This window comes from Malurus melanocephalus, unplaced genomic scaffold, assembly GCF_030028575.1.
Source record: "Malurus melanocephalus ecotype Western Australia unplaced genomic scaffold, MMel_1.1 scaffold_658, whole genome shotgun sequence".
Classification (NCBI taxonomy): domain Eukaryota; kingdom Metazoa; phylum Chordata; class Aves; order Passeriformes; family Maluridae; genus Malurus; species Malurus melanocephalus.
Window position 1 is genome coordinate 177957 of NW_026623890.1, and position 13326 is coordinate 191282.

The 13326-nt window shown below is 48.3% G+C and overlaps 2 protein-coding genes across 2 annotated transcripts in view; one reads left to right on the plus strand and one right to left on the minus strand.

The window, feature by feature from the left end:
- PPT1 (palmitoyl-protein thioesterase 1) overlaps positions 1-2496 on the plus strand; it is a 5275-nt gene extending 2779 nt beyond the window's left edge. The window contains exons 4-9 of the mRNA XM_057383764.1: positions 381-451; positions 1057-1159; positions 1237-1327; positions 1461-1559; positions 1700-1771; positions 1935-2496. Of these exons, the coding sequence (XP_057239747.1) occupies positions 381-451; positions 1057-1159; positions 1237-1327; positions 1461-1559; positions 1700-1771; positions 1935-2057 (559 nt within the window). The 3' untranslated portion in view covers positions 2058-2496. The remainder of the gene's footprint in view (positions 1-380; positions 452-1056; positions 1160-1236; positions 1328-1460; positions 1560-1699; positions 1772-1934) is intronic.
- A 534-nt stretch (positions 2497-3030) lies between these two features.
- Positions 3031-13326, minus strand: part of CAP1 (cyclase associated actin cytoskeleton regulatory protein 1) — a 13421-nt gene continuing 3125 nt past the window's right edge. The window contains exons 2-13 of the mRNA XM_057383763.1: positions 10958-11070; positions 10326-10426; positions 9570-9647; positions 7699-7842; positions 7511-7596; positions 7295-7400; positions 7033-7210; positions 6248-6423; positions 5976-6099; positions 5787-5869; positions 5195-5338; positions 3031-3994 (exon numbers count right to left, since the gene is read on the minus strand). Coding sequence (XP_057239746.1) covers positions 3911-3994; positions 5195-5338; positions 5787-5869; positions 5976-6099; positions 6248-6423; positions 7033-7210; positions 7295-7400; positions 7511-7596; positions 7699-7842; positions 9570-9647; positions 10326-10426; positions 10958-11051 — 1398 coding nt within the window. The 5' untranslated portion in view covers positions 11052-11070 and the 3' untranslated portion in view covers positions 3031-3910. The remainder of the gene's footprint in view (positions 3995-5194; positions 5339-5786; positions 5870-5975; positions 6100-6247; positions 6424-7032; positions 7211-7294; positions 7401-7510; positions 7597-7698; positions 7843-9569; positions 9648-10325; positions 10427-10957; positions 11071-13326) is intronic.

Consider the following 13326-nt stretch of genomic DNA (forward strand, 5'->3'; position numbering starts at 1 on the left):
TTCTGGTTTAAGTGTTCAGGTTCTGGTTTAAGGGTTCAGGTGCTGATTTAAGGGTTCAGGTTCTGGTTTAACGGTTCAGGTCCTGGTTTAAGGGTTCAGGTCCTGATTTAAGGGTTCAGGTCCTGGTTTAAGGGTTCAGGTCCTGGTTTAAGGGTTCAGGTCCTGGTTTAAAACCCTCTGGAATTGCTCAGCACACACAAAATGCTCAACTCCTAAAGGCAGGAGTGCTCCAAAGTGGTCAGGTTTTATTTTTGTGCAGCCCTGCTCTTCCAGGAAGGGTTAATTCCCTTGGTAAACGTTACATAAACACCCAAACCCACGCAGAAGCTGCACCTGTGGCCTGGGTGAGCTCAGCTCAGCTCCTTCCTCTTCCCCCACAGGAGGGCTGTGGCCCAGAGGTGCCCTTCTCCTCCCATGYTCAACCTGATTTCCATCGGGGGACAGCACCAAGGTAATGTCCCCTGCAGCTCTCACACCTCCTGGGCACTGTTTGGGTCTCTTTCCYAAACTCTGATCATTTTCTGGTGAATTAAATTATCCCTTTGTTCTTGGATCTGGTGATGTGTTTGGCCCAATTAGTGTTTACTGATTTAATTATCTTGATCTTGCTCAACTGGTAGTGAAAAGGAACTTTTGTAAACAGATAATTTCACTGTCTGTAGGATTCATACCTTGGGAAGCATTTGGGATTAGTTATTTTGGGAAAAATATCTCCAGATCAAAACCTTTGTGAAACTGAAACTTTTGGATCACGAGGGTATTTTACAATCAGCATCAGGAAGGGGAAATACCCCAAGGAAAGGGAGKTATGAAATGAAATTTAAGAGTGGCTGGCAATGAATTTCAAAAACTYTCCCCTGAGAAGTTCCACTGAGTGAATTTCTGTGTGGTGGAGTGGGAAGATTTTGTAGGGAATTGCCCTCCCATTCTCTGTGCCAGCTCCAGAAGAGCTAAAGGCAGCCTGAGTGCCTGTTTATTCCTGCTGCTGCTGCTCTGTGGAGGTTTTTCTGGGGCAGCAGGAAGGGTGGAAGGTTCCAGAGTGTCTCTGTGCCCCAGGGGTGTACGGCTTCCCCCGCTGTCCCGGAGAGAGCTCCCACATCTGCGACTGGATCCGAAAAACCCTCGATCTGGGAGCCTACACCAAATCTGTCCAGGAGCAGTGAGTAAAACCCTTCTTTCTGGGCCAGGGGAGCAGCTCTGGGATCCAAACTGACCCGTGGTTTCTCCCCTGTCCAGTTTGGTCCAAGCAGAATATTGGCACGACCCTCTGAAGGAGGAGGATTACAGGAAAAACAGCATTTTTTTGGCTGACATCAATCAGGAGAGGGTAAGGACAGTGAAGAACAGTGAGCAGGAACTGGTGAAAATGAAGAGCAGGATGGAGCAGGACATTTTCCTGATCTGTCTCTGGCCTTTCCAATGACTTGGATCTGTTCTCTTCCTTCCTTCCTTCCATCCAGGGCATCAACGAGACCTACAAGAAAAACCTGATGGCTCTGAAAAAGTTTGTGATGGTGAAATTCCTCAATGACACCATGGTGGACCCTCCAATCTCTGAGGTGAGGGAGGCAGGACAGGTTTTGGGGCTTCCTTGTTTATGATTTGGTGGCAGAACTGGAGGTTGCTGAGGGGCACAGAAATTGCTGGAAGTTTGCTTGGTTTGGAGAACCTTTCAGCAGCTTGTTTTTTATCCTGGCAGTGGTTTGGGTTTTACAAAAGTGGCCAAGCCAAGGAGACCATTCCTCTGCAGGAGACCTTGCTGTACAAAGAGGTGAGTTCTGGGKGTTCTGCTGTGTCCACTCTTCAATGTTCTGGGGTCCCACAGCCCTGCTCTTGTCATTCCTGGGGCATTGAGAAGGGATTTCCTTCCAGCCCTTCCTGAAATGCAGGGAATGGCAGGAGCAGAGCTGGAATGTCCCCCTTTRTCTCTGCAGGATCGCCTGGGGCTGCAGGAGATGGACAAAGCAGGGAAATTGGTGTTCCTGGGGGTGAAAGGGGACCACCTGCACTTCTCAGAAGAGTGGTTTGACAGCACCATCCTCCCCTTCCTCCAGTGAAGCTCCTGAGAGCACTGGGAAGGCTTTTCCACTGAAACTAAAACCAGCACTGTGTGACAGCATCCAACCCTGCAGGGATTTGGGGAAGGGGAGCAAGAGGGGGTTTGGCTCAGCAGGATTTAATTCCACGCCTATCTGGGCTTAGCACTGGCTCTAACACACTCCAGCCTCCTCTCAGCTCTCAGAGGTTTGTTCTCCATCCCCTGCTCCTTGCAGGACACACTGCAGTATTAACCCAACTCACTAGGGCAGGGATCAGCAACACTTTAAATTATGTTAGAACCTATCCTTCAAAATGGGGGAAAAGGCCAAATTTAGGGGTTTCTGGGGAAAAAAAAAAAAGAGGGTTTGGAATTCAGTATTAACAGCTTTTAACTAACAGCTTGGTTTATGTTCTTTTGTACAACTCAAATCAATAAAGAACTTTCCATCTAACCAACTTAAAAAAAAAGATTGGACAACTACTGATTTGTGAGGTGTTGAGTCTGGGAAATTATTCAAAGGAATCGAGGCAGGGGCAGGCAGAGAGGGGCATCTTTTCCTGCCTGATCTTCTGATCTTCCCCCAAAAAAGAGAAAAGAGCCACAGTAATGAGCAAGTTGGCATTAACTTTATTCTATCTTCTGTATAATCTTAAGTACATAAGAAAGGTTGTGGTTTTTTTTTTTTCACAAGCCTCAGGAGAAGACAAGTACAAGTCACAGGACAGTTTCAAAATAAAAAAATTTTTGCATATTTATTTTTTTTTTTTCCTTTCCGTAAGTTTTGTACTAGAGAAAAAAAGAACATTGACACTTTACAGAAGAAATGCATTTTAAGATATGCTTATGCCACCCGAGGCGTTGGAAAAATGAAGGTCAAAGCACGTGCAGCTCCCTTTTATGGGTCAGTACAGTACTGTGTGATCCATCACTCTGCTCCAGGGCCCTGGAACAGAGGTTACAGAGCTTCCACTGAAATAAAGAGCCAAGCAAAAAGGGGAAAAACTGAGGATTTATTTCGTGGGGATGATTGAAGATGAGGAAGAGAGTGATGAACCCACTTGATCCAACTCTGTTGGGTATTTACAACTCTGCACTACTGACCTGGAATGGAGGAGGCCCTTCCTCAGGTTCACAAAAACCRTCCTGGAAGACTGAACCTGAGTTCAGCTGCTCCAAGAAAAGGGGTAAAGTTTTCCTTGTGAAGGTGGAATGAGAGGTGCTCAGCTCTGAGCTGCCACAGTGGGCACAGTGCCACCTCTGCCACCCTCCTGTGGCACTGCTTCATGAAAACCTCGTGTCATGGCACAATCAGGAATGCACTGAGCTACTGGGAGTGATGAAAGAGCAAGCAGGGTGGAATGTTACAGCCCAGCTCCTCAGCTTTTGGTCCCACTAAACCGTTCCCTGTGATGCCACCAGCTACTCCAGACAGCTGGAATGAGCAGCTTCCAGAACCTTCCATAGCAGCTGGGTACTGTGGACTCCGACAGACTTTTTAAAAAGGGGGACAACATTCCTGTCACGTGAACAGTTTGACTTAAAGGCAATACAAAACCAACACTCTGAAAGCCAACTGAAAGCCAGGAGTGGCTGTGAAAGTCACCAATTGGTGTGGTTAGATGGGACAAGGGGAGAGAAAAAAAAGAAAAAATAAAATAAAATACACCTTCCTGCTGATAGAGATGGGCAATCACTGACCCCAAGCCCCAGGCAGAGGAATCTCAGTGACGGCAGGCAGCTGTGTCTCTCGGGCAGAAGAGAAGCAGTTTGAGAGCAGAAAGGTACAAGAAATCTAAAGAGAATCATCTGAAAGCAGATTTTGTCCCACAGCAGGGCCAGGGGAAGGTGTGAGCCTTGGAGCTTTTGGGCTTAGCCAGCGATTTCTGTCACAGTGGTRACCAACTTCTGACCGTTCCACACTGTCTTGAACTGTTCTGGGACAGGGAATTCAGTCTGCAGGGTGAAAACAGAAATCAGTTTATGGCTGAGGTCAGTAATTACCTCCCACTGCTTCAGGCATTTCTTAGCTTTGTGTTGTTAACTCCTGTACCCTGCTGGTGCCTGTCCTGTCCCCAAGAAATCCAGGCTGAAGCAGCTCTCACAAACCAGCAATAATCTCATTTACAGACAACCTTTTTTGCTGGTTTTTAATAATCCACAACCTCCAAACTCTCAAAATTTCCCCTCCGAACCTCCCCTTTTTTAAAAATCAAATCATCATCCACAACCTCCAAACTCTAGAAATCTCCCCTCCAAACCTTTTTCTTTAAAATCCGATCATCATCCACAACCTCCAAACCTCCCTTTTTTTTTAATCAAATCATCTTCCACAACCTCCAAACTCTAGAAATTTCCCCTGAACTTTTTTTTTTAAATCAAATCATCTTCCACAACCTCCAAACTCTAGAATTCCCCTCCAAACCTCCCGTGTTTTTAAAAAATCAGATCATCCCCAACCTGCAAACTCTCCCCTCCAAACCTCCCTTTATTTAAAATCAAATAAATGACAACCTCCAAACTCTAGAAATTTCCCCTCTGAACCTTTTTTTTTTAAATCAAATCAGATCATCCACAACCTCCAAGTCTCCCTTTTTTTAAATCAAATCATCATCCACAACCTCCAAACTCTACACATTTCCCCTCCAAACCTCCCTTTTTTTTTTAAATCAAATCATCATCCACAACCTCCAAACTCTCGAAATTTCCCCTCCAAACCTCCCTTTTTTTAAAAATCAGATAATTCACAACCTCCAAACTCTAGAAATTTCCCCTCTGAACCTTTTTTTTTAAATCAAATCAGATCATCCACAACCTCCAAACCTCCCTTTTTTTAATCAAATCATCTTCCACAACCTCCAAACTCTAGAAATTTCCCCTGAACTTTTTTTTTAAATCAAATCATCATCCACAACCTCCAAACTCTCGAAATTTCCCTTCCAAACCTTTTTCTTTAAAATCAAATCATCATCCACAACCACCAAACCTCCCTTCTTTTTAATCAAATCATCATCCGCAACCTCCAAATTCTAGAAATTTCCCCTCCAAACCTCCCTTTTTTAAATCAGATCATCCACAACCTCTAGAATTTTTCCCCTCCCACATCTCCTGCAGATCTTTATCAAAGCCCCAGGAGGATTCCAGGGCAGCACTTACAAAATCCCCTCCCTCGGTGGGGATGAGCACGTTCATCTCCGAGGATTTGGCACTGACGATCTCGCAGTCGAGGGAGCTCTTGCTCAGGTACACGTGGCACCCATCTGTCTTGTTGATGGAAATTGTTGGCACTTTACCCATGACCTGGCAGGGCCAGAGCAAAATTAGCATCAACTGGACAAACACAGCTTTTTTTTTTTTTTTTTTTTTTTTTTTTTTTTTTTTTTTTCCTTCAAGGCAAAAGGTTTGAGTCCAAGCCCTCCCTGTGGCAAATGTGTGGGATTCAGTATTTCCACATTTAACAAAAACTCAAAGTTTTTGTTTGAAATTGTCCCAAATTTCTTGGTTTGGTCTCTTTAGAACAAAACTTGAGCCAACATTGGACAAAGTGATCATCCCAAATCAGCTGCCCAAACTGATTTGGAATAAAACCTAATACTGAGCTCCTGCTTTGGCTTTTTTTTTTGTTTTCTACCTTTCTACCTGAAACAGCTTAAAGAGCTCAATTTCAGCCTTTTCCCAAAAAAAGATGGTGCTTTATGGATATCCCCCTGAYCTGGAAATAAAACTGCAGTGAAAAGAGCTCACTCACCTGAACTTTCACATCCCTGCTGTTGATGATCTCTACAATGCCCACCACGTCATCAAACACCAGACCCAGCTTCTTGCAGTTATCTGCAAAGAAAAGCAGATTGGATCATGAGGATTTTGGAGAATTCAGCTTCTGCAAACACACACACACAGCAGGCAGGAGGAGATTTCAGGGGTTTTCTCCACTCACCCAAAGTGATGGAGTTGATCTTGCCTTTGATTTGGAGTGTGCTGTTTGTGCACTTGAAAACGTAGGCTACCTGCTTCAGCTCTGTGTCACTGATCACCAGGTTAGTGGCATTCTCCTGGTTTTCCTGAAAAGGCAGGGAAAACACACTTCATTTTCTGAATGCAGGGTAATAAATCCATTAAAATCTTTTTTAAAACAAACAGAAATGTCTCCASAAGAGCCCCCTTTTCCCTTCTCCAAATCTCCCATCCCTCCATGCACCAGACACTCACCACTCTCCATTTTTTGCCTTCCAATTCCAGCAGTGGAGGTGCTTTTGGGGAGGGATTAGCATTGCAGGCTGGTTTGGGAGCAGTGAAAGGTTTGGGGCCRCTTCTCAGGGGACCCCCTTGGTTCTTGAGGGCTGGGTTCTTGTGGGTTTTCATGTCATCAGAGACGTGCCTCAAACCTGTAAAAAAGGGCAAACCTGAGAGCCAGCTCCACTCCAGGGAGCTCCACARACACCAGACACTGCAATAATCACGATAAAATTTCTTCAAATGCAAAAAAAACCTCCTAAAACCGGGCCTAAGCTGAGCCTGAGTGCGAGTGACAGGAAGGGGAGGAGGAAGCAGGAAATGCTGGTGCAATATTGACAAGAACACAACGAGAACCACAGAACCAGAAGGTGCCAGCTCTTCCACCCTGCAGCTGGAGAAAGCTCTGAGCCAATCCTCACCTCTGTGCTGATAACATCAAAAAGGGAGAAGTTTTGTGCAATCAGCAGCTGCAAAATGGTATTTTTTTTTGTAATGGAGTCTTGCAGGTAAGCAAAGGGTTCAGTGTTCATTCCAGCCTGAGGTTCATGCCTACATTTGCCAGGAGAGGGTGAGAATTCTCCCCCAGYTGTGCTCCTGTTGTCCTGGGAAAGCTCTGCCCCTCGCTGCCAGCCCCAGAAGGGTTTTTATGTATTTTTTAAACAAGTGCATTGAGGGAAAGCAGGAAAACAAGGACAGGTAGCAAAACAAGCACCAGCAGCACGAGAAGGAGCAGCAGCACAGAAATTTCCTCCACGTACCCGAGGTGATCCCTTCTCCCCGGTTGATCTGAGCAAAGAGCGCCGAGCGCGAGGCTGAGTCGTCTGTGCTGGAGCTCATGGGGGCAGGAGGAGGAGGAGGAGGAGGCCCTGGAGGAGGAGGAGCAGCCCCAGCTGGAGGAGCAGGAGGTGCTTTAGCCCCTTCTGTGGCCACGGGACCCTGGAAGGGCAGGAAGGAGGAAAAGCACTCGGAATGAGCTCCGGGTGACCCCGCCAGGCTCGCCCCGCTGCAGCCAGCACTCACAGTTTTGCTCCAGGTCAGCCCCGTGGTGTGGTACTCTTTGATGTAGGCCTGCAGCTCTGTCCAGATGCTCAGATAAGCTTTCACCCAGTCCACTTGTTTTTTATCCCTGAGGACATAAGAAGACCAAAGAAGGAGGGATTAAAGGCCATGGGGGGATGCTGGAGCTGCCCCTCGGGCTGAGTTCAGCCACATTTCTGAGGTCAAAGGGGAACTCACACGTCCTTGTACTCCTTGAGGATYCGGTTGGTGTAAAACATGGCAGCATCAGTCATTTCCTTCACGTAGGGACCAGGCTTTGGAGCCTGGAGCAGAAACAAAAAACACATCAGCACCAAAGAACCTGCCAGAGAGCCAAACTCTTCCCAGCAGCCCAAGAAAAAGCCTTTTCCCCCAAGAATCCTTACCATGGCCACCCAGCCCAGGGCTGGGATGCTCTCACTGACTGCTGATARGTGATTGAACAGTTTGCTGCCACGGTTCTTCTCCCTGAAATTCTGCACYGCCTGGATCTGCTCCGAGATGGGCTTGAGCAGTGCTGAGAAGGCATTCTGTGTGACACACAGGGACAGCAACAATTAAGGAGATTAATTAATGGCCACTCAGACACAGATTCCAAGTGGCTGTTACAGCTCCTGTCTAGGCCTGGCTTTCTCTAAGCCCAGCTTGGTCCCAGCTCCTCCAGGGCTGAAGTCATTGCTCCCATCGGATTGGAGCTATGGGAGAACGCCAAGAACTGTGACTCATGTTCAATCCAGGAGACACTGACAAAGCTTGTTAGTAACGAGGACAGAAATAGCATTTGCCTTTCTTTCCTGGGTTCTTTTGTTCCAAAGCAGTTTGTTCAATTTTTCCTCTCCTCCTYGGAGAAAGGGAAAGGGGTGCTGGGYACAAATTTGGCACYGACAGCCCTGCCCCACAMCCAGAGTGACACCAAGCTCAAAGGGCACCCCCAGCACGCCAAAATTCAAGATTCCAGTTATTTCTCAAGTCATTCCTTTAGTATTTGGATGGTAAAAAATCGCTCCTGTGTGCTGTTCCCTTGGAATGCTGACTGGAAGCTCCAGAAGTGCTCTGAGGTCAGAGCACAGCAAAAAGAGCCAGTTCCACGTTCCCAGAGATGGCTCTTAGGCAACTTTTCCTTCCTTTAGCATCACAAAATCTCCTGCTGGTGGCAGCAGAGAGGGACAAATTTGGGCAAAACTTGCTTTTTCAAAGCCACAGCTTCTTCTTTTGCGGCTCTTTCCTCTGTTTAGATGAAAACTGAGAGGTCCCAAGCACCGCTGGCTTGGCCATATTTTCAGAAACTCCAGCCCAGCACTACATTCCAGCCACAGGATGGGGAAATTCTTCAGAAAAGCACTGAGAGTTCACACATTTTGCATTTTAAACTGGCTGCTCCACAATTAGACTCCTGCCAGACAACCTGCACAAAGAGCTACCCTAGATTAAGGCTGTTCTTTGTTCATAATCCTTTATTTAAATAACGTGTCCGTGGGATTTAAAAGCAGGTTCTCAGGCCAGAGGCTACACAGAGTTGAATCCCAGCAAGCCTGGTGAAATATAACAACCCTCCAAAGCTGATTTTGGGAAAAAAAAAATAAAAAGATGAATAGGAAAGGAGCACAGAACTCCAKCTCCCACAATGTAACAGTAGAAGCCGTGACTGAGGGAGAAAATAACTGCAAAGAAAAGCGAGGTGGGATCCTGTTGCTCAGGAAAAACAGCTCCCAGCAGGGAAAAGCCAATGCATTCAGGATCAGATTCTCAGCCACACATCCTGCTGAGAAGCAGCAGCCCAGGGTAAAGTGTTAAATTACTCGCTGAGGACAAATCAATCCTAAAAGCCCAGTGATTATTCAGAGATATTCTGCTCCTGGAGGAGGTGGATCTTTCAGCTCTCTGAGCATCACATTGTGAAAAACATGAGCCCACACATCCCAGGGTGGCTCCTGGCTCTGAGAGATCCTGTCTGCAGGGAACACTGATTGAGCAGAGCTGGTGCCAGGTGAAACTGGAGCCAGAGGCTGAGGTGACACCCCAGGGTGCTGTGACAGCCCTGTAACATTTGTTGCTGTAACAATTCCAGAAAATTCTGCAGATCTCAGAATCAACACTCAGTAWTCTGCCCAGGACTGGAGGAGCAGTTCAGGACATCAAAAAAGCATYCCCAGTTCCTCTTTCAGCTCAACTGTGACAGCCCAGGCTCCCCAAACCCCTCCCAGCCACTCCTGACCCCGAGGGCAGAGTTTTGTGCTCAGTGATTTCCCACACTCACCTCTGCTGGCTGCTGGTGCTGAGATGCCACCACCAGAAGGGCCCTCTCGCTCATCAAACCTGCRTGGACCATCTCAGCCTGAGGACAGAATGAAAATGAGATTTTTTTGTGCCCTGTAAATGATTCACCCCCTGCTTGAATAAGAGAGAGATTCCCTTGTGCCYCTTAAGGAATGACCATAGTGAGGATCCAGCGACACTGAGCTCAAAGCACATTCCTGGAGAAAATTATAATGATGAACTCATTTTAATTTATTTCCTTTAAATGGGTGGCATTAGGACAACTTAACAGATAATCCAGTTGGTAAATTGGCAGCAAAATGAGGGCTCACAGCAGGGACTCCCCAAATCCTGGCTCTCAGTCCCTTCTTTGACTTACAGTGAGGACCCAGCTAGGCTGAGCTCAAAGCACATTCCTGGAKAAACCCAGTCCACAGAAACCTCACCAAAGTGTCCCAGCTCAGGGCTGGGGTGGCTTCAGACCTTTTAAAAGCCTGCACAGAGGCAGACATTGAACCAGCAAGGATTTCCAGAAGGTTGGAATCGTGTTTGAATCGTGTGTGTGTGTGTGTAGGTGGCAATTTGCTGGAGCTCATCTGGGCACCAGCTTGGAACCCTCAGGGATTGCAAAGATCCTGGGACACAGGGCTGAAGGGACACAGGGCTGAAGGGATGCAGATTCTGGCAGCAAATTTGGCCCTTCCAGCTCTCAGGACAGGCAGCACCCCCAGAGCAGAGGGAAAATAAGAATCCTTACATGCTTCTGCACATCACCACCCACGTCTTTGCTGATCTTGATGTACTCAGCCACCGGCCCGGCCAGAAGGGCATCGAAAGCCTGCACGTACTGAGCCACTCCTGTGGGAAAAGAATCAGAGCCAGGGGTTACCAGGAGTCACCAGGGATCACCAGGGGTCACCAAGGATCACCAGGGGTCACCAGGGGTTACCAGGGGTCACCAGGGGTTACCAGGAGTCACCAGGGGTTACCAGGATCACCAAGGATCACCAGGGATCACCAGGGACCACCAGGGGTCACCAAGGATCACCAGGATCACCAGGGGTCACCAGGGGTTACCAGGGAGTCACCAGGGGTCACCAGGGATCACCAGGGATCACCAAGGATCACCAGGGGTCACCAGGGATCACCAGGGATCACCAGGGATCACCAGGGATCACCAGGGGTTACCAGGGATCACCAAGGATCACCAGGGGTCACCAGGAACACCCCACAGGCTGCACCTCCCACCTGCAGGAGGCTCCAAGTGCCACAGCCACAGTTTTTATCTTGGCAGAGCAGCAAGCACAGCCCCTGCACAGGAACCAACCTCACCTCACTCCCCTTCCCCTGCCCAGCTCTGCCTGCCCTGCCAGGTATTTGGGGCCTTACCTTTGGCAGAGCCATCTCCACACATGCCAGGCCCTTGGCACACGGTCTCCAGGCGCTCCACAGCCTTCTCCAGCCTCTCAACCAGCCTCTCCATGTCTGCTGCTGTCCACAACCTGCACCAAAATCACACAATTAAATCCTCCCTCAGGTGCCAGACAAGGTTTATGGGCTGTCTGCTGCAAGCTCTGCCAGTTCCAGGAGGATGAGTCCTGCCCAGCAATGCACCCTAATCATAGCTGGGTTACACAACAGCCCCTTGCTGTGGCCACACTCGCTCCTGAATAGTTTCTATTCCATTTTAAGAGCTCCTCACWTGTGTAAAGACATCAAACTTGCACATTCTAACCTCGTGGTGACACCTCTCAGTGACACAAAGCTCTGCCCGGGTTCTCACTGCAGTCAGACCCTGGCCAAAGTCCCAGCTGTGACCACACAGCTCCAGGTGAGAATTACTGGGATTAAATCTCCAAACGCATCTGGAATGACCTCCTGGAGTCCTGAATTGCCCCTGGAAGCATCTGAGAGCTCAGCATGGCCCCAGCACAGAGTCTGAGCCACCCTGGCACACACCACGGGGAGCAGCTGCACGAGCTGAGGCGGCRGAGCTGCTTCTGCAACAAGGAGCCCCTGTTCTTCCTCTGCAGCTCTGCTGTCTGCAGAACCTCCTCTGCAGCTCCTGCACAGGAAAGAGACTCAGGCACGCAAGCATTTCATCTGGAAAAGTCTTAAAAATCATATAAACTTTCCATTAAGTACTGCTTTGCAGCAAGCAATGAGAACAGGTCATGCTCTTGGTCCAGTAATGCCCAGGGAATGCAGGGAGGGAGCAGCAAAGTCACCAATGGCATTTTTATCTTATCACCACTCTTCGACAGATTTACAGCATGAATCACAGTGGCAGTCCTGGCCTCAGCTCCTTCCCTCTGCAGGAGCTCAAATCCCTGCCAGGACCAGGGGTTTCTTCCCCCAAACATTCCCTGGAATGCTGGAAAAAGRCAGGGTTTTCTCAGCTGAACTGACACTGGATCCACACGGAAAGGAAACCTCAAGTTCTCGCTGGAGTTTTGCTTTTGCACGTTTTCACCCAGTTTCCAGAGGATGTGGGGCAGATCCAGCGTTAGTCAGGAGCCCAGCACTGATGTCACAAGACAAACAAGGCCATTTTCCACCCCTGCTTGCATCAGGAGAGGCTGCTCTGCTATGGGGGCAGGGAAGAAGCCACCCCCCTTTCCAAGAGGAAGAAAGCGGTTTCCTCCTCTGTCCAAGAGCRAACCAGAGGACAGACTGTGCATAAAACTGGACTGGATGGCTTCCAAACACACCAAAAAAAAATAGTCAGAGAAGCTGAAACCCCACAGCAGTCACCCCTGTCATCAGAATAATGAACAGCTCTGCTGCTTTAATAATTCTGCACGATGGAGAAACCCCGAGCGCAGGATCCTCCGTTCCTGCCGCATCCCCGTGGGAGCACAGCCAAGAAACAGCCRGGCTTTGCCTCCCACGCTCACCAAGTGTGGGTTTTTCCCCCAAAAAGCCACCTGTTAAGGAAGCTCTGCCATGCTCAGAGAGCTCTGAAGCACAGGGATGGAAGGACATGGGTGGACAAAGCTGCTGTTCTGCACYGCTGATCCCCAGCACATTCCAGGCTCGGCTTTAATCTGATCAGCCCCATTACCCAGTCGGCAAACTGCAGCTCAAACYGGGATTAGCCAGCAGAAAGTCCAGATGGAAGGCTGTTTCCTACCCCCAGCAGTCAAACATCTCTGGATGGGATTAATGTCCTAAAATCACCTCGTTGCTCGGGACTGGCGTTCCTTCCACTCTCCCTGCCCTTTGACAAGTCCTTCCTTGTTTTCCCTGAGCCATAAACTCCCAGTGCAAACCTGGTGCTGTCTGGGCAGATGGTGAACTCATTTTAATTTCCTTTTAATGGGTGGCATTAGGGCAACTCACAAGATAAGTCAGTTGGTAAATTGGCAGCAAAATGAGAGCTAAGTGCAGGCAACCCGAAGTCCTGGATCTCAGTCCCTCCCTTGCCTCACCCCTCCCTGTGCTCTTTGCCCTGTGGATGCAGCTATTTCTGCTGCCTGGATACCCAGATGGAACGAAATAAAAAGATTGAGCATGTAACTAAATCAGTTTGCCACGCAGAGATTAACATTTAGCAAGGAAAATAAAAACAACCACACAGYGGAYCTGCYTGGACTGCATCTAAACAGYRTTTTGTGTGTTTTGGGGCCTCTTTGAACGCAAAATAATTGGACAGAAAGTGCCAAATTGACTTCACAGCTCTCAGTGCAAACAATCAGATCTCATTTCCCTTCTCTACAGAGGAAGATGAGGCACACAGATCATCCAGGAGTAATTTT